This window comes from Myxocyprinus asiaticus, chromosome 18, assembly GCF_019703515.2.
Source record: "Myxocyprinus asiaticus isolate MX2 ecotype Aquarium Trade chromosome 18, UBuf_Myxa_2, whole genome shotgun sequence".
Classification (NCBI taxonomy): domain Eukaryota; kingdom Metazoa; phylum Chordata; class Actinopteri; order Cypriniformes; family Catostomidae; genus Myxocyprinus; species Myxocyprinus asiaticus.
The window spans coordinates 8,589,376-8,610,269 of NC_059361.1; the positions used below are offsets into that span (position 1 = coordinate 8,589,376).

The 20,894-nt window shown below is 37.3% G+C and overlaps 1 protein-coding gene across 5 annotated transcripts; it reads right to left on the bottom strand.

Annotated features, from left to right (window-relative positions):
- Positions 1 to 76: 76 nt before the first annotated feature.
- Positions 77 to 19,705, bottom strand: ccpg1 (cell cycle progression 1). 5 transcript variants are annotated; one of them, XM_051724306.1, is made up of 12 exons: positions 19,593 to 19,705; positions 18,420 to 18,490; positions 13,992 to 14,076; positions 13,639 to 13,724; positions 13,320 to 13,527; positions 11,633 to 11,716; positions 8,381 to 8,544; positions 6,042 to 6,177; positions 5,626 to 5,723; positions 3,666 to 3,791; positions 2,122 to 3,461; positions 77 to 813 (listed from the first exon to the last, which is right to left on the bottom strand). In XM_051724306.1, exons 2-12 carry the CDS (start codon positions 18,477 to 18,479, stop codon positions 621 to 623), a joined length of 2,580 nt encoding a protein of 859 aa, XP_051580266.1. In that variant the 5' UTR covers positions 18,480 to 18,490; positions 19,593 to 19,705; the 3' UTR covers positions 77 to 620. The 5 variants fall into 5 exon arrangements, with proteins under 5 accessions (XP_051580266.1, XP_051580265.1, XP_051580267.1 ...); XM_051724305.1 differs by having other exon boundaries at positions 13,639 to 13,727; XM_051724309.1 differs by having other exon boundaries at positions 667 to 911; positions 13,639 to 13,727.
- Positions 19,706 to 20,894: the final 1,189 nt, after the last annotated feature.

The following is a 20,894-nucleotide window of genomic DNA, read 5'->3' on the forward strand; positions in this document are numbered from 1 at the left end:
GCATTCACAAATAAAACAGTGGTGACATATAGCAGCCAATTTATGACCAGTCAAACCAAATCAATCTAAAACGTAACATTTTAACCAAGAGCAATGTTTTAATTTTCGTCCTAAATCTACTGAACTTCTGACACACTTTTGACAAAATATAATTTTAATTTATTTTAAATGGTTATTTGGTCCTAACAGAACTGAAACATGTTTATGTCCTCAATGATTGATTTTTTGTTTTGTTTAGAAAACTATTTTTTTTTTGTAAAATGCATCCATAAAAAGTGCTTTAGTTAATAATCCCAATCAAAGCAGTTTGTCCCACTTGTTATACATTCATAGCAATTTCAAATACTTATAAATCCTCAACTTTTTCAACATGCTCAGGGAAGAAAATAAAAAATAAATCTTCCTCAAAAAATGACCTATAATTAATTATAAATTGCTACAAGAAAATTGCTGTTTAAATGCTAAGACTTTGCTGTCACCATAGTGCAGAAAGAGAGCAAATACATAAAGAATCATTTAACCAGCATTAGAACAATTACATTGTGCAAATTTCACAGAAAATGTGAACCTAAAGATTTCATCAACCATCTCCAAAAATTAGAACAAATTTAATGTTTCTTCTAGTATTTCGGATCAAAGGGCATAGGGCCAAGCTCTATTTTGACATCAGCAAACTGTCGGTTGGGATAGCGTCCTGATTGGCTCCATTTCTTGGCTCTCTGAGGCCGAGGGCGTGGCTGCTGGTGCTTCCTCTTTTGCCGCTGACAATGACGGCATGGCTTGCCCTTTGACCCCGGCCCTTCAAAGGGTCGACTGCAAATTTACAAACAGGACATTTTTTAGGGTTTGCCATTAAGCCTCATGTGTGGTTCACTCATGCGTGTCAACATGCACTCTACTGATTCTCAGACCTACAGACAGGGAAGTAACAGACACGAATGCAGTTACAAACATGCAACTTCAAGTCAACATGAAAACAAAATTGACCCTATTTACTTTGCTAATGTGTTCCAGGTCTTATTGTGAACAATTCATCATTCTGAAGAAATTATAAATGTTTGTCTTCAAAATGACCATGTTTACATGCACTTAAGAAAACGGTTTATTCCAGAGTTTTTGCAGAAAGCGACGCTCTGAAATGTCATTTAAATGAGAACGGCAACTTCCTTATGCCGCTTAAGGGATTGAGACAAAGCAATTTAACACACCTAGGTTTCTCCTTGAGAACATGGCTTATGTGGTCTTGTAAACACATATGCGGCATTCTGATGGGTGTCTGAAGAGTGCGCATGTGCGTGAACACCAAATAACAAACATCACAGGATAGAGCCCAACAACAAATCAACAGCGGAAAGAATTCAACATTTAAAATGTTGAGTACAGTGGGAAAAGCACAAACTATACCCATTTATACACACCAATGTAAAATATAGATGTCCCTAACGTTCGCATATATGCTCGTACATTGGGGGAATCCCAGAGTTTTACATAAGAGGGAAACCTCACTATTGCAGCGCAGTTTCACTGGAGGTCACGATGGAAAGTTAAGGAAACAAACACAGCAACAACTCTAAAATATCGGGAAATAAAGTGAAGCAACAGAGAATAAAACAGCAAAGTCTTCCTCGGATGCCACATTTGTTATTTACACAAGCGTCACGGGGAAATTACAATGCTGTAAAAAAAAGCTGCTTACTGACCGAGCCGCATGTATATGGGAGTAAACTGTACGGCGTTATACAGTTCACGTAAACCGGAACGCTGCTTTCTCGCAATAAGCCGCTTTCTGGTGTCCATGTAAACAGTCAATGATGTAGCAAAATGAAGTAAATTGTTCCACCTCTAAAACAACTTTCATTTTTGGCCTCACAAATCCTTCATATTTTTCACTATCCAATCAATTCATTATGGATAAAATCAAGTTCTGCCCTACGTTTTTTTTCTTGTTGGATGTCCTGTTTGGCTTGTAAATATGTGACATTATACAAGTATAAGCGGTTGTGAATACCATTTCATGTTGACTCGACTAGAGTTTTAAGCAGGATTTCCAGATTTTAGCAACAAGTGTAACTTAGCTTGTTATAAAAACGAAAGATTATCCAAGACCAAAAAATGGCTTACCTCGGCCCAAAATATTTTAAGTACGTATCTCCAAATATGTGCCTGTAGATGTAGTCGTCCAGATCTTCGAATACGTCATCATCGAGACTATGATATTCATCTATTTCCTCAAGATAATCCTCAACACTACTAACAAAGTCTGTAAATAGCATCTGGTCGTGTATAAAGATGCCATTATGGAAGAAATTATTGATGAAGCTCTCTAGCTCCCTCCAGTGGCGGAAATAGCCGACCTCCTTCTGAAGATAGCTTCGCAAGAGTTCGTTAAACTCATCCGCACGGATGGGGTCCATTGCCTTATTGAACAGACTCATAGACTCCTGATAAGCACAATCAAAAACACCTGAACACCCTTTGGGGGGCATTTTCTGACTTTGCTCTTTCTGAGTGCCGGGTTTGCGTGTGTTGCTATCGCTGTGAAAAGAGTCGATGGTTGATTTGCGAGGGTGTCGATGTAAAGGTTTTTGAGGCTGCCAATGGATGTCTTCTGCACGTTTGTTGCCCTGTTCTTTAAAACCATCTTGCTGAAATGTCTGACGTTGAGGTTTGGCATCCTTCCTCTCTTGGAACCTTTTTTCGTCGCCCCTATTGAAAACATTGGAGGCGGAGTTTTTAAAGTGTCTGAACGTGGACTTAACAGAGTCTGAAAACTTCCTGAGATTTTCCTTTACTGCTTCTTTGGCCTTCTTGATCTGCTCCTTGTGATGGTGCACAAACTCTTTTGTGGAATTCTTGACAGCATCAAACGTTTCCTTCACCTTTCCCATCATCCCATCCTTCGGAATCTTGGTCTTTACGTCCTGATCGCCTTTTGCTTTCTTCTCCTTTGACTCTACGTAGAGTCTCTCCCAAAGATCTGAGCGTTGTTGCTCAAATCTCAGCTTGTTCTCGAGCTCCAGAAGTCGAGCCTGGAGTTCTTCGGTCTCTGGATCAGTCTTTCCCTCCACGTCTTCCTCTTTCTGACTCATTTCCTCAAGTTCCTCTTTCAGCTTGTCCGTAACCTTTCGTTCTTTATCAAGCTCCTTCCGTAGGACCTGAGCCTCGGCCATGAGCGCCTCCCTTTGGCTGATGAAGCTACGCACTTTCTGCTTCTCCTCTTGCAAATGGCCCTTCAAACGTTGGTTTTCGGACAAGATCGAGTCTGTTCCAGCTCCTCTCTCCTCTAACTCTCGAATCTGTCCACGTAGGTACCTCAGTTCCTCCTGCAAAGCCAAGAGGGACGCCTCCTCTTTCTCGAGAGTGATTTTAAGTTGCTGGTTTTCCATGGTCAAATCCTTCTGCTGAGACCCCATCTCGCTCTTGGCTTGTGAGAGTTGGTCATACAAATTTTGTCTTTGTGCCTGTGTTTTCAAACAGAAAAATCAAACTGTTACCAGTGTCCACCTCACAAATGAGGAGGAGACTATTTTCTAGTAGGAGACTTCTCGACACACACTAATGGTGACAATACAGAAATAATTGGTGAATTTTGTTGCAGTAATACTTTGTATCATTTTCCAGTGGGGTTTGCACCGACTAATCGATTAGTTTAAGATTAGAGTTACCTGTAGCTCTTCCTGTTTAAATCGGAGATGCTGGTTTTCTTTAGTTATTTTATCCATAATGCTTGTGAGGGACAGCACCATATCCTGCTTTTCCTCTAGATCTTCCTTTAGATTCTCAACCACTTCCTAAAAATATGGAGACAGTGGCACAAGAATGGATGCCTATGAAAAGCAACAAAGCCAACTATAGCTTTTCTAAAGCTACGTAAACCCAGGTATACTTTAGAAAACATTCATGCTTGAGAAAAAGAGGGAAAATGACATTAATAATTGGAAAATAGTGAGAGAAATAGATTAAGCACTACGGACGGGAATCATAAGGAATTTGGTGGATATTGTAAACTCACATGAGATTTCATTATCTCATTAATCCTCTGTAATTTGACACTTCCACTGACAAAATAATTAATCATTGCTGACTGAGTATAGCGTATTTCTACAATTGCTTTGGTAACTGAAAACGTGATGGCATAACTGGCAGAAAATTAGACATACTGATCTTCATGATAACGGTAAAAATGTATTTCACATAAATAACTAATATTGGCATAATATTCATGCTGTATAGCCAGAGGGGACCTGGCTCCCCCAGCTGAGCCTGGTTTCCCCCAAGGTTACTTTTCTTTATTAACTAACATCTTATGAAGTTTTTGGTTCCTTGCCATAGTCGCCTCTGGCTTGCTCACTGGGGGGCCTAAAGACAACTTGACCTTATAAATGGCTCTGATGTGTATATTGCAAACTTTATGTTTCCTTGATCGTATTATGTTTGTGCATCGCATCCTCCCATTTACGGTAGGATGGGTGGGATATGTCCCTACCATTTTTGACCTTTGCCAATTTTGCCCCAGCCACTTTATGGAATAGCTTTCGTCAGGTAAGTGTCTAATGCAGAAAAAACATCTCCAGTCCTTGAACTGGAGTTTCCATTTTATTTGTGTAATAACTCCAATACAATAAGTGTGATCCAGCACTGGAGTTTATTTTTACTGTTATGAAAAGTGCTCGTTGTGGCAGCGATGTTCTCTTGTGCATCCAGATGTACGCTCTACTCCCTCCACTGCTGCACAACTCGCGCTCCCTTTCAGTTAAATCGCAAATCAAAATGCAAACAGATGTGTCCCCACTTATGATGTATATCCACTTATGTACAGATGCAATCTTTGTTTATTTAATACAAAAAGCTTAGATTAGAAGGCAGATTAGAACTGGGAACTCCTTATACTAGAGGCAAACATTTTACCATAAGACCAATCACTCTGGCTAAAACTTAATGATCCATGTATTTATCCACTGACTAACAAAATCCCAGTGCTCAAAATCAGTACAGTGTTAGATGTACAGATTAAGTTATCAAATTAATTATTTGAAATATTTATTGGAATGCTTGAATTGGTCATGAAGAATAACTTATTCTCAGAAGAGAAAAAGACTGTTTAACATTATCTGCACATAACCTAATTAATAGGTGACCTAATTACATAACCTAATTATTTTGTGAAGTCACCACAAAATTATCCCCACCACTTTTAAAAACAAAGTGCATCGCCAGACGACTTAAGTTGTTCCATATACCTTAATGGAATGGAACGTCATGACAATCATTTTGTTCCCAACATTTTTTATGGTTTGACTTTCATTCCTTTTAAGCACAGAGTCAAGAAATGCAAAGAGTGAGCCTTTGGGACTTAAAAAAATAACTAGTTTCATAGATCTTCTTCAGCATATATGGCTGAATCAGAGAGGAAATTAACTTAGCAGAAAAGATAAAAGACAAGGAAAGCTGAAACAAAGTTCACCAATGACAGCATGAAATACAGGGGAAAACCAGGAAACGTGGAGAGACATACAATTCAAAGCCTTTTGCCTAATTTTATGAGTGCTTGAATAACTGAGGTTTAAAGCTGCAGTAAAGCCACAGTTTTCCTCAGTCAGAATTAGTGAGTGAATTGTGACAGACCTTACTGACAATATCCATCTCTCTCTTACACGGTGCCTCCAGCTCATTCACACGACTCTTTTCCACAATCCTCTGCCTTTCCTGAATCTGTACTGTGCCTGAAACATACACAAACATAGTTTTTACATAGCTTGGAAACAAACATTGCTCACAAAAAAATTTTTCTAGCCAATTGGATGAGCATAACTAGAAACATTTATTTTAAACATAGAACATATTAATGACTATTTAAGTTTTTTTTATTTTATTTTCACAACTTTTCCAGGACTGGAAATCACAGTTTCAAAATTCCAGATATTTCCAGGTTTTCCAGTATTTTTTCTTAAGGGTACTGATTCTAGCAGTTCTATTTTAAATATTTTAACCACTTAATAGGAAGAGCACATAGAAAAGTGAGACAATGCGGCACTGCTCACCGTAGAAGTGTCCAAATCCCATACTGATGGCAATGAGCAGTGCAAGAAGGATGCATTTGTTCAGAGTGCCGCTGATCTGGCCTTGATACTGATGAGCAGCGCGGGGGTCCGGATGAGCCTGAATCTCTTCAAGGACCTAAGGAACAATCAAATGCGATATAGAATCAAATAAGGCATGCACCAATTTTTGCACTGGAATTTTATTGTGGCCGATTCCGAAAACAAACCATTTAACTTTTTGAGTTTTAAATTTAGCTGCTAGCTAATTAATTAACTCTTTAAGCTCTGAAGGTGTTTTTTAAGATTTCCTGTTTCAGTGGCATGCACAAAATTAACTCTACAAAAAACATAAAAGAGGGTCAATTGTTTGGTATTATATTAAAGAAAACTTTTCAATTTGTTTAATGATATACATTATGATCAATTATGAGACTCTCAGCCTAAGAAACTGATGAAAAATCACAAAAACACTTGAGCCAAAAATTTATATTATCTCTGGGTGTAAATATGGTGGCTCAGAAAAACTGTTTTTATTTTTGTTCCCAATCATGTCAACTGTAACTGAGAAAAATGTTGTGTTAATACAACAAAGCAACTAATAAAACATAATAATTGTACATATGTAAATAATTACACATGCAAATACAACAATTACTAAAGGTATGCTCTCTCTCCAAAGCATGCAGAAATGAGTAACAAGATCTCATTCAGTTCCATTCTGTCACTTGAGCCATCAAGTCTTTTCATGTACTTGGCGCCATCTCCTGGTGACCATATGAAATTAGAGTGAATGATCCTCTCTGCCCATATTTGGATGACTTCCACCTCTGATTGCAGCGATTTGAATCTTAATACGATTGGTTTAGCGTTCCATGATACTGGACAACGTACTACATAATTTCCGATGAAGTCATCTGATCCAGGAAAGCTAACGTGTTTTTAGCCAGATAGCAAAATATGCGCTGTGTGCACATTGTGCTTCATGTGGATTATCTAAAGATCCATGCATCTGATTAAGTTGTGTGTGGGCTCATTTTAAGTAATGTTATGTTTATTTTTAGTGAAGTTATAAGTGAAAACGTAGTCTATGAGCAACAACTTTTTACATGTAACATGTATGTCAAAGACATATACTTGGCTATTACTCGCTATATAGGCTGGTTGTATTCCACTCTTTGAGAGCTTTCCAACGACACATGGCACATGGCTATTTGATCAGTTTTATGTTTCTACAATAACAATAATCTGTACAGTGCAAAATTATTAATAAATTATCAAAACTGCAAATTTCAAAGCACTTGTTCAGTGTTGGTCATCATGCCAACATGCAGTTTAAAGTACAACTTCTAAGCTTTTATAAACGATACCTATTTTGTGTTGGTCAAGACTGTAGTTATTAACAGTTTGATAATTAGTGTTTTCACCAGTGGGCAAATCCAAGCTTAAAGGGTAAAAAAAAACTACTCACTTGAAACAAAATAGAAATCTGGACTTCACAATTTAACCTTTACCTTAACTGCATCTATCTGTGGTTTGGCGGATGCAACCTGAACCTACAGTATATTGGTGTGTCTATATTGAAGATGTAAACTGATCTGAATGATAAATAAATCATATTACACTTGCATAAATTGTATCGTGCCCATTTATGAATATTTATGGTAATACTTGCACGTGCCCAATCTCTGTATTCATGGCGTAATATTTATGCCAGCAGCTATACTGTGTGCAATGGTGGTTTGTGTGTGTGTGCACTGCACATACAGTAATGATCAGATAATAATAATCATTATGGGAATTGTTAAAAATGTCATAAAGATTGGATTTTCATGAGTCATAATGTTGGTAAAGTCTCAAACTTGTAAAATAAAACAAACACATTAGATGCACTCCCAGTTGCTAGATGCTTTGTGAGGATTATTTCAAGATCAATGCACCATGTAATGTTGTGTTTGGGCTCGTTTTAATCGGGATCATCTGCTGCAAGTATTGTTATGCCATTTTCCATATTCTGTTTATGTTTCATGATGTAACAAGCAAAAATACGGCAATGGTTGCCCCGAAGTCGAATGCGGGTACATGTTGTTTTGTCACGTTTTTATTTTCCACTTAATTTATCATTTATTACTTACTGTAGATTAAAATAAATAACTAATAAAAAATACAGTTGAAAGTCTAAAGCAGTACGGACAAACATGGCATGTGTTGTTGTGAAGGATAAATGCTGTTCATAGCATGATTTTGTTTAATGAATAATATTCATTTATAGCATATAATGTATTATTAAGCATTATGCACACTCATGGAGTGATGAGTTGTTTGTCGCTGTGATACGGCACCTCCTGTCTCCTCTGCGGCTCATGCGAGTCTCCGGGCTCCGAGCCAGTCGTGCTCCACCTCATTCTGCGTCTCCTCACCACAGGACTGCTCTTCATCTCATCCTCATCTTCCTCGCTGCTGCTGTTACTGGAGTCTCTCTGCACAGGCTGATCCACTGGGAAAACTGTTTATGGGTAAATTAAACAAACATACTTACAGTATATTAAAACCCACACAAATTATTAATAAACATCTATTTTTGGTATCATGGTGGTGGCTTCCCATTGTTCTTAAAGTTAAGCTAATTCTTATTACTACTAGGTGGTGTGAAATAATGTCTAAAGCTCAAAGGTTGCTGTTTCGAGTACCATAAAGAGTGAGCCATGAGCTAACACCATTGTTTCCAGCAAGTCCCTTTGGATAAAAGCATCTGCCACTAAATTACTTTTTACCACACAGTAAGCCTAATTTAACCTTTTACTAGCCTCGCATAGCCAGAACTTTGACTATCGGCATGAAATCTGGTCTGCTTTGCTGCTTTTTCTAGTAAAGAACAGCCCACTAAGACAGGAAGAGACCTTCTGACCGACATGTTTGGTTTGTTTTCTATGTCATTTAAGGGTGGGTTTACAGTATATGAAATAGTTGATACCATAATACACTGGCGTGGTAAAAAAACACCCCAAAGTTACATAAAGCCAGCCAATCAGATTTTAACTGTTGATTTTGAGTACAATATGCATTAGACAGGCAGTGAACGGACGGGGGGTGGTCTCAAGCTGAGACTAACCCCTTCCAGACATCTTTCACATGAGTCATCTCTTGGAATATACGATTTGTAGGGTGCTGACAAATGCAGATGCAGTGTGTTGGTGCAAAACATGGATTGCTGTAGCTCCGCATTTAAATGCACAAGCATTTCTGCAAACACAAGGCACAAACACATGCTTAAAGAGAACACCTCTCATGCCAAGATGCAGTGCAGGAAAATGGGCTCTGAGGTAATGAGCTTATTGACAAAACCAGCACATGACTTGTCCTCCAAAAACACACACGGAGCTCATGTTTAAAAAGCTGCAGAACTATGCATGCCTAAAGCATTTGTGTATATCTCCTTTGTTTATGGTGGTATGCTCATACAGGTATCGCATCAAACATAGTATACATACATAGATGCCTAATTCGGCTGGTTCAGATCCATCAAACACGGCACCATCTTGGAACGGTCAACAAGGAGAGAGTTGAATGGGAGGAGATCCCTCAGACCACAGCATAAACTGCTTTTTTGTGGGAACAGTTCATAATGTAATAAATTGACTACCTGGGTGCTAATTTTCAGTATGTTTGCCATGATATATTCATTTGTAGAGGACTTTATTTGCAGTTTGCTATGGGGAAAAAAAAACTATTTTAGAAGTGAAGTCAGGATTTTTTTATATCATCTAAAATATTGCACTATGTTTATGGAAAATCAGATAATCTGAAAGCTGGCTGGAAAAGACAATAGACTTTTGACTTTTGTCAAGAGCCGTCCATCAACACATGAATGTAAATTGACAGATACAGTCTGCAACAGTCTGGAGTCTTTTCCAGCCAACTTTCAGATTGTCTGATTTTACATAAACATTGGGCAATATTTTAGATGATATAAAAAAAAATCCTGACATCACTTCTAAACAGGGTTTTTTACAAATTTTGTCATTTTTTAATGTCTACAAATGAATTTATCATGGCAAACATATTGAAAATTAGCACCCAGACAGTCAACTCATTACATGATGAACTGTTTCCACACAAAAGCAGTTTATGCAGCGGTCTGAGGCTTCATCTCCATTCACGTACATTCAAACAGCTCTTTTATTGACCATTCCAAGATGGCGCTGCGGCTGACGTATCCGAAACAGCCGAATGAGGCATCTATGTGTGTATATCTATGGCTGCAAGGATGTTCTGTTGCTAGCACGTTGCTATGCAGTAGCAAGGAAGTACTGAGTTGTTTGCTTACTGGCTCAAGTCAAAGGAGCCCGCCATGATATTCTGGTCTCTAGATATGGTTCGGATCCATTCAACAATGAAAGTTTTTTCAAAAATCCTAAATCACTTCAAAGTATAATAGCACTTCTCTTATATATATACAGGTGCATCTCAATAAATTAGAATGTCGTGGAAAAGTTCATTTATTTCAGTAATTCAACTAAAATTGTGAAACTCGTGTATTAAATAAATTCAGTGCACACAGACTGAAGTAGTTTAAGTCTTTGGTTCTTTTAATTGTGATGATTTTGGCTCACATTTAACAAAAACCCACCAATTCACTATCTCAAAAAATTAGAATACATCATAAGACCAATAAAAAAAACATTTTTAGTGAATTGTTGGCCTTCTGGAAAGTATGTTCATTTACTGTATATGTACTCAATACTTGGTAGGGGCTCCTTTTGCTTTAATTACTGCCTCAATTCAGCGTGGCATGGAGGTGATCAGTTTGTGGCACTGCTGAGGTGGTATGGAAGCCCAGGTTTCTTTGACAGTGGCCTTCAGCTCATCTGCATTTTTTGGTCTCTTGTTTCTCATTTTCCTCTTGACAATACCCCATAGATTCTCTATGGGGTTCAGGTCTGGTGAGTTTGCTGGCCAGTCAAGCGCACCAACACCATGGTCATTTAACCAACTTTTGGTGCTTTTGGCAGTGTGGGCAGGTGCCAAATCCTGCTGGAAAATGAAATCAGCATCTTTAAAAAGCTGGTCAGCAGAAGGAAGCATGAAGTGCTCCAAAATTTCTAAATAAATGAACTGAAATAAATGAACTTTTCCACGACATTCTAATTTATTGAGATGCACCTGTATAGTTGTATACTAGTCTTCTCAACAAACCAAACATTTTGAGGTATCATTCATGTCTGAAGCACAAATAGGAGCTACTTTTAATACTTAGGGTTAAGGGTTTGTTCAAATCACTAACCCCAAGTATCAACAACATAAATAGTTTGTTTATGCAATTAACTCACAATCTTGTCAAGAAACAGAATTAAAACACATCTGACAGCACACTGTAATGTAGGTCAAAAAAACATATTGCTGTGGCTTTTTCACATACTTTACACTTGTAATCAGCTCATGCAGCTATTGGGTGGATGTTTCATCAGCCAGACTAATGTGGCACAACCTATTTTTGCCACATCAGTTAACACACTCAGTCACAAACAAACATACACAGTCCTCAGAGCTTTATCAGCATGCTGCCTGTTAAACACACCATCATTTCAGAGCACCTGAGAAAGAGAGAGAGCTCTGCAGCTGGCTGCCATATTCCCACAGCGTTCTGGAAAATCCCCATCCACGCCTCCACCAATCCACTGCCACCCCAGGAGAGAGAAGAACATTGCTTTGTGTCTTTCAACATTATAGGAACAACAAGCACATAGTAGGGGAGGGATACACACACACACACACACACACACACACACACTGGGAATTCCAGCCATGTTTCTAGGAAATTCAGCAAATTTCCAAAGACACTTTTACAACCCAATGGGAATTCACCCAGTTTATAGACACCCACTTATGGGGTGCAGACTGGGTGACATATTAGAGAGGTTGTGATGAGGCAGTCGAGAAATGAGGATCTAAATGCAGCTTTAATGAAAAACAAAAGACGAACACAGTAACTCAGAATAAAACGAAACAAAAACACAGGAAACCAGGCACAGAACATGACACATGTAAAGACTGACAAAGAAACCAGGGGAAACAAGGGCTTAAATACACATGGGCAAACAAGGAAACGAGGAACACCTGGGGAAAACAATCAGGGGAAAACCAATCATAAAATGAAACTACAAAAGGACTACAAACTAACAGGAAACAGGAACTAAACAAGAATTTCAACATAAAAGGCAACACATAAACAGGGAATATGTGACAGAGGTTACACATCACATCAGAAATTAATTCAGTGTTTCTTAGTTTTTTTAGTAGGGGCAATATTTGCTCCTCAGAAATGATTCCAGGGGCATTTTGGTTTTTCTAATCCTACAAGCAAAGGACATTAGCCACTTTTCCACTATCGGGCCAGTGCGAGCCAGGGCTATCAAAATCCATCTGTGTTCCCACCATCTGGCCAACAGCCCTGCAGCGCTGCCCAAAACCAGCCCTTAATACGTCGCCCTGGTGCCAACGTCACACAACCCGCCCATTTCACAAGCAAGAGAGAAGCTCAAGCTGATGAATCATGTTATTTAGAATATCGAGTTTATATTGAATGTAAACATTAGCTAGCTAGCAAGATAAATTAGCGATAACAACTCACCAACTGTAACTGCCATGATATCTCCTGTGTGGTCTCTCCACTAACAGCGGGACAATGTCCCTGCACACCGTGTAATGAAAGTTCGCCGAACCATGGAAAGTCTTTTCTTTGGGCACCGCTTTGTCTATTATGCATTTTAACAGATTTGTAGTGTGCGCACATTTGTTTTTGTTTTTTTTGGCCTGAACCTATACCGTTGTGTGCTGGATACATATCCTGACAAGTACGGCGAAACTTCACCTTTGACACTGAACCCGCCTCAATCCCCGGCTAGCCTTGTTTGGCCCAAGGGTAATCAGCGGACCAAAGGCCATTGGCCGTTGGCCCCGAGAAAGCCAGAGGAGGCACGATGAAGCCCCGGAAGAAACAGTGGGAATGCAACTTGCCCTGGCAAGCACTAGCACGCCCTCATTTGGCCCAATAGTGGAAAGAAGCTAAAACACCTTCCTTTTCATGCCAAATACTGGAATTGAATCAAGTGATTGAAAAAATGTATGGCTTTACCTTATAAAATCAAACTAAACACAAACACCCCTATAAGACAAGTTTTTATATATATATATATATATTTGGGACATTTGTGTCGCTGTTGGTAGCATTTTTGTTCCAACAATAAAAGTGATTTGATTTGAAGCTATTTTTCCACTCACTTGTCTCTGCCTCTCTGAAGGTATAGTGGCTGCTTGATGAGGTTCCAAGATAGAGCTCTTCACTTCCTGTTTCCTCCATCTCCTTAGCAACAGGCTCCTCCCATGTGTCAATATCTGCCTCCCGAGTGTTCCCCAGTGTGATGATGTCAGAGTTCTCACTGGAGGAGCAAAGAATCACATGGTCTTCCCCAGCAACATCCTCTCCTGTCTGCAAGAAAAAAAGAGTGCAAGATTACTAGAGAATTCCTCACGTTAAGTCTCTCTGAGGAACAATAACACACTAAAAAGTATTTGGGGTAGTATTCCAAATATTTCATACCTCTCTGGCGGGTTCAACCTCTGAAGTCACCTCCGCTCTCAAGGTGAGTTCCAGAGAAGTCTCAACCAGACTTTCCTCTTCGCATTCTGCTGTAAAACAAGTTCAAATATAACTTGTCCAACCACTTCTGATTTTGCATGTGTGTGTAAAAGGAATTCCATCAACTACATTCATTCATGCACTTTAGCTTTTGTATGCTGTTACAAATAGTTAATCACTAATAATACTGAATTCAAGAGTGTGCTGTAACCAGATTAGAGCAACATTAAATGCATGCCACTCCACCAGCTGAAACAAAAGACACTGTTTTGAGTTTACAAGTTTTAAACGACAGATCTTCATGACATCCTCACCGGCTGGTATGTCCGGTGCATGGCTAACCTCTCCTTCATCACAGTCTCCAATGTTATCAGGGCCCAGCGTCTCAATATCTGAACCCTTAATAACAAAAAAGATTAGAAAAGAAAATTAAAGCCCCCACCCTTTTTCTTTTTTTTTGGATCATCTTTTGCATTGCAAAATTTTTTCCATGACAATTAAGCACATTTACCCCCTATATTTGCATTACTATAAAGTGAATAAATCTCATTACTATAATATACATAGTAAAGTAATAAAAATCATGCTTTCCAGACACAATCATTTAAAAAAAAAAAATAAAAATTTACATTAATTAAATTCAGAAAAACACATACTAGCATGATGTTTACTTGTACTTTAAAAATATGCTTTGCAATTTAAAAAATATATAATTATTTGTTTTTTGTATTACAGTAAGGTGTTGGAGTGATGGCTGCGGGAAATGGGGCCTGTCTAGATTTAATCTTAAAGGACTTTTTTCAAATAGTGATGGTGCTGTTTTTTACATCAGTAATGTCCTGACTATACTTTGTGATCAGTTGAATGCCACTTTGGTGAATGAAAGTACCAATTTCCTTCCGAAACAGCAAAATCTGTACATTATTCCAAACTTTTGGCCGCCAGTGTATATATATATATATATATATAGTATATATATATATATATATATATATATATATATATATATATATATATATATGTAGGGCTGCAACTAACGATTATTTGATTAATCTAATGATTATTAGAATGATTATTCAACTATTTGGCGATTATTGCTTTGATTAATCATTAGCTTTAAACCAATTATTCAGCTTGTACCCTGACATAAAAGGTTGTATTACATGTACTTACTAACAATAAAGAGGACAAAATCATCTTTTAAAAATACCTCTAAATGATATTTACTGAATAAAAGGGAAAAAAAATTACTTGTTAAGTTTAATTCAGTAAAAAAAACTTCACTGAAAAAAATCCTATTGTTATCAAGTGTTTTTGTCTTGTTTTCCATTTAAAATTGTCTAAAAATCCTTAAAACAAGATACATTTACTTGAGAAGCAACATATAAGATATTTAGACTTGCTTTAAGAGAATGTATCTTAAATATAAGTGTATTTTGAACATAAGTGTATTTTTTCACTTGGTTATACTTCTGCGAGTGCAGTAAAGACAAAGTATACTTATATTCAAGATCTATTCTCTAAAAGCAAGTCTAAATATCTTATATGCTGCTTCTCAGGTGAATGCATCTTTTCTTTAAGGAATTTTCAATATTTTTCAATATTTGTATTTTTAATATTATATTCAACATTCTCAGATAAAACATTTTCTTCTGCAGTATAGCTGCTAAAGTAAATGTATGTTGTTTTAAAGGAGTTTTAGATATTTATATTGGAAAACAAGCCAAAACAAAAACAAATCAAAAACGTATTTTGTTGCAGTGTATAATGGGATTAAATATAACTGCATTTAAGATGTAACATTGGGGTGTTTCCTTTAAAGAGCTCCGGCTCTGCTTATTCCACAACGAGAGTGCTTCTGTATTTACTTATTTTGTATTTTTTCATTATAATTCCCTCATACTTTGTGATCTACATCACCTGAAGCTGTCTGGAAAGTTTAGAGCACATCTGGACTGTGAGCTGTGTAATTCTTCCTCTCCTCAGTCAGGCGCAAACTGCAGTCCTGCTCTCGCTCGTCATCATTAGAGTTTAATGTGATCTCATGTTATGTTAAATAAGATCAAATGACTATTCGACAACGAACATTTTTGTCGACAAATTATCAGTATTCCATATGCGTGAACACATACATGTTATACTTGTTTTTTCTTACTCAAGGTGGCGCTGATGTTTCAGTGATTGACTTGATTTACATTTGACATTGCTAGCTGACATAGAAACAACATAGAATTAAACTATAGCAAGTGTAACACATGAACAGAATGATATGGCTATTGTCATTTAGGTGTACTACTGAAATAATCTAAATTGTTAATCTATTTAGACCTGATAAAATACACATGTGTAACATATGTGTAACTTAGGTGTAGCTGAAGTGTATATTATGTGTATATTATGTGTTGTGTAGCTCAATGTGTTTGACAGCCAGTTGCATCTCATGAGATTTCAGTGTGAAAGTAATGAATCCTGTTCTAGATTTGTCCTGATTTGTTACATTATATCTTTGATTTATGAAAAATAAAACATCAAAATATATTTTATTGTAATATTTTCTAATTGTCTTGAAAATTTGACATTATCTGGGCATTTTCTATATCCATTTTTTATATATATATATAAGTGCTGGGTCTCTAAAGACCCGAATATGTATATTTGTTGTTTGTTGTAATATAGGAGTGTTTGGGAAATGACCATGCATTTAAGGGATAAATAAAATAGGTGAAAATTAAAGGCTAATGCATAAATGAATAAATCCTTTACTAATATATATATATATACACTTCCAGAGTGAGGAAAAAGGCTGGAAAAATCACTCTGGACCCCACTCACCCTGCCCACTACCTTTTTGAACTGTTGCCTTCTGGCCGATGCTTCAGAGCTCTGAGCACCAGAACCATCAGGCACAGGAACAGTTTTTTTCCCCTCAGGCTATCCATGTCATGAACAGTTAAAACTGCCCCATTGAGCAATAATTAATGTGCAATACACAGCTTAGTCTTTTTATATTATCCAACACATCCTACCTCTTCTGCCATTTCATTCCCTTGCACTGTATATAACCGATTTGTATTTAGATTTGCACTATGTATGTGTATGTGTGTGTATGTATGTATGTATGTGTATATATATTCATATATGTGTATATATGTATGTGTGTATTTATGTGTGTGAATATGTATGTATGTATGTATATATATTAATATATGTGTATGTGTATATGTATATGTGTGTGTATATATATATATATATATATGTATGTGTATGTGTGTGTGTATGTATGTATGTGTATATATATTCATATATGTGTATATATATGTATGTGTGTATTTATGTGTGTGAATATGTATGTATGTATGTATATGTATGTATATATATTCATATATGTGTATATGTATGTATATATATTAATATATGTGTATGTGTATATGTATATGTATATGTATGTGTGTGTGTGTGTGTGTGTGTGTGTGTGTGTATATATATATATATATATATGTATGTGTATGTGTGTGTGTATGTATGTATGTATGTGTATATATATTCATATATGTGTATATATATGTATGTGTGTATTTATGTGTGTGAATATGTATGTATATGTATGTATATATATTCATATATGTTTGTATATATATTAATATATGTGTATGTGTATATGTATATGTATGTGTGTGTGTGTGTGTGTGTGTATATATATCAAAAGCCTTTTACTAGGATTCTAGCAGTAGAGTAGTCTATGGCATACGCAGGCATACACCGTATGCCCATCTATCTTTCTTAGGACTTTGCGTATGCCCACCTAAAATAAATGATGATACGTAAGGCCGCCAGAACAATGAGTATGCTTTTGACCCGGAACTTTTTCAATCTACTAACGTGATGCCGAAGCACCGCTGAGTGAATTGTGTGTGTTTTTTATTTTATTTTAAAAAGTGTACAGAGTTTCAGGGTGGCCTGCGTAGCTCAGCGAGTAAAGACGTTGACTACCACCCCTGGAGTCGCGAGTTCGAATCCAGGGTGTGCCGAGTGACTCCAGCCAGGTCTCCTAAGCAACCAAATTGGCCCGGTTGCTAGGGAGGGTAGAGTCATATGGGGTAACATCCTCGTGGTTGCTATAAGTGGTTCTCGCTCTCAATGGGGCACGTGGTAAGCTGTGCGTGGATTGCGGTGAGTAGCATGAGCCTCCACATGCTTTGAGTCTCCACGGTGTCATGCACAGCGAGCCACGTGATAAGATGCGCGGATTGACTGTCTCAGAAGCGGAGGCTACTGAGACTTGTCCTCTGCCACCCTGATTGAGGTGAGTAACCGTGCCACCACGAGGACCTACTAAGTAGTGGGAATTGGGCATTCCAAACTGGGAGAAAAGGGGATAAAATAAAAAAATGTAAAAGTGTACAGAGATTCTCTCTAAACACGCACAGACCTGTGGGACCGCAACTGATGGCACGGGCAAAACAGACATTCCGTCTAATTTGATCCACCAATCAGAACGTTCATTTCAAATGAGATATTTGCTAACCAGTCATATTTTCTGTTTCAGTAAGGGGCGGGACATTTCCAGTGTCTAATGCTGATGCACGAGCATCCCTGGAGTAACCATCATTTACACTGTATATTTATTCTTCCTTCTAAGCGTAAATATATATATATAAGACACAACTACACCACTGGATTCTAGGTAAACTACATGGGTAAACTGGATATCAATACAGGTAATATAATAATAAATCAATCACCTCATTACTAATGACCGTCCATCCACAGGAAGATTCAGTGTCGCTGGAGCTTTCAGACATCTTTCAACAAGCTAAACGACAAAAATAAACACACAACATTCGTTATACTAACACAACAGAGGCATGGACTGATATATTAAAAAGGAAACAAGACAAAACATTTGGCTATGCAAACTGCACACTGCACTATTTCAGGCCCCAGTTTATATTTGTGTTGTCATTCTCTGTGACCTCCACCTGAATGCTTATTATGGGATGGAAATGTCATTTTCATTGTTTTTCTCCCTGGAGCATATAAGGAGCAATTTCGAAGAATGTACTTTCCTTTTTTCATTCAATGGCAGTTCACAGTGACCACACCAGTCAATCTTAAAAAGGCCAAAAACACCATAAAAGTCTCATGAAAGTAGTCCATACAACTTGTTCACTAAATAATAATTATTTTTGGTCTGTTCCTCACACAAAGCTATATTATGGCTTTCATAGGACTTACAATTTGGTGCACAAGTAGTATGGACTACTTTGATGGTGTTTATTGTCCTTTTTGGTTTTACTTTTTGGTTGTTGTATGGAAAAGAAATACATGAACATTAAAAAAAAAAAAAAAAATCTTCTGTGTTCCATAAAATTGGAATGAAATGAGGATCTGTAAATAATGACAAGAACATTTTCTGTGAACTATTGCTTTAAAAAAACAAAAATCTGGCTGTTTCACTCATTACTTATTCAGGAAGCACTTACACCCTTTTTGCATCATCCACTCTTCACTGAACCTAGAACAGCTTTACCAATATGCAGCCATTGAAAAAGCATGTGAATGATGATATTTGGATGCATTTATGTGTTTGGCTGGTGCATAATACTGAAAACTTTTCTTTAGTTAGACTAAATCTTATTTTAGAAAAAGTTCAGGCAAACAAACCAAAGCCAGACGGTTTATATTCTAAAGACTTCCATCTAAAAATAGATTAATGTTACATAACCATGCATCCAAACATCCAAAACTTAGCATTTGATTCACTAAACGAACTGAACTGATGTAGAGAAAAATGCACGTCACTGCACTGAATCGCACACACGCCATAATATGAATGAGTCACTTTAATCTTTCATTATTGCTATACATTCATGATGAATTTATACTGTTTTATGTGCATTATCAGTTGTTCTTACCTGTTTTAAAGGTAAACTGCAGCGTAAGAAATATAATAGGGAAATATCCTCTGTGCAAATCGACAGTCACGCCTCTTCAACTGAATCAAAACATCAACATCATGAACGACAATACGACGGCGGCAGCGGAGAGGAGGAGTGGTATGGGAGTTGTAGTTTTAAACATACGTAATCTCCTATTGACGTCGTAAGGTTCACCAATTCTATAAACTACAATTACCATGATTTCCCATTGCAGTAAAGGCACAAGGATAACGTGTCATGTAAGAGACTACGAGATTCTGAAGCCTCTTTGTTTGTGATGCTGATTAGTTTACCATATGTAGCCGTAAATACGATGCCTGAATTCGATTTTTACGTGAAGTTAGTTGAACGAGGCTGAAAATTTAAGTTTTTGTCTCTTTTACTTATGCGCATGCGCTATTGACGTGAACATCCGCTGCCATAGAGAATTCACGACAACAGCGTCATGCACCGTGAAACTGGTTAGATTACTTTCCTATGCGTTTACAGAAGGCGTAGAAGTTAATATTTTCCATAATTTTTTAATAATGTAATTTAGCAAGATTAGAAGAAACAAACTGAACAATAATAAAATAAAATTATAACAAAATAAATAAATGGAATATTGATTTAAAAAAAAAAGGAAAATGTATATAAATACAATAAAAAAATATAAAATAAAAGTGTTAAACATTTAAAGAACATTAGTTTCATAAAAGTTTCAACTGACTTATGTCTGTACTTTTATACCTTTAATGTGATTTACCTCTTTTATTTCTTTACTTTCAGCCTTCTGATATAATGTCAGATTTTGCGCATCAGCTTCCAAAGACTCCGTGTGCAAATCCTGGAAACCAAGTTTTTTTCCTGCATGCTAAAACCAGGATCTCACACATCAGCTGAAGATCCAGCACTGGCCACATCTCAGAGCCTCATTTATAAAACCACATCCAGCGACTATGGTGCCCGATCACCCACATTTGAATCCTCACCCTGTTCCTATCACCCAATCTCCCAGACGTTCTCGCAGCATCTTTGAATGTGTGGGATGTACTGGTGTTATTAAATTTTGTTCCCCGTTGGAATCTGTTTTCCCCCTAGCTCCGATAGGGCATGGGGTTATGGTTAGGGTTGGTAGGGTAGTGTAGGTTAGGGTTAGGGTTAGGGTAGGTAGGGTACGGTAGGGTAGAGAAGGGTTAGGCTTAGTTTTGTGCATGGGGGAACGCATTCTGACAGTGGAGAATGTTGCCATCAGATACTGTTCCCCCCATACAGATCTGCTGGAGGGAAACAGATCCC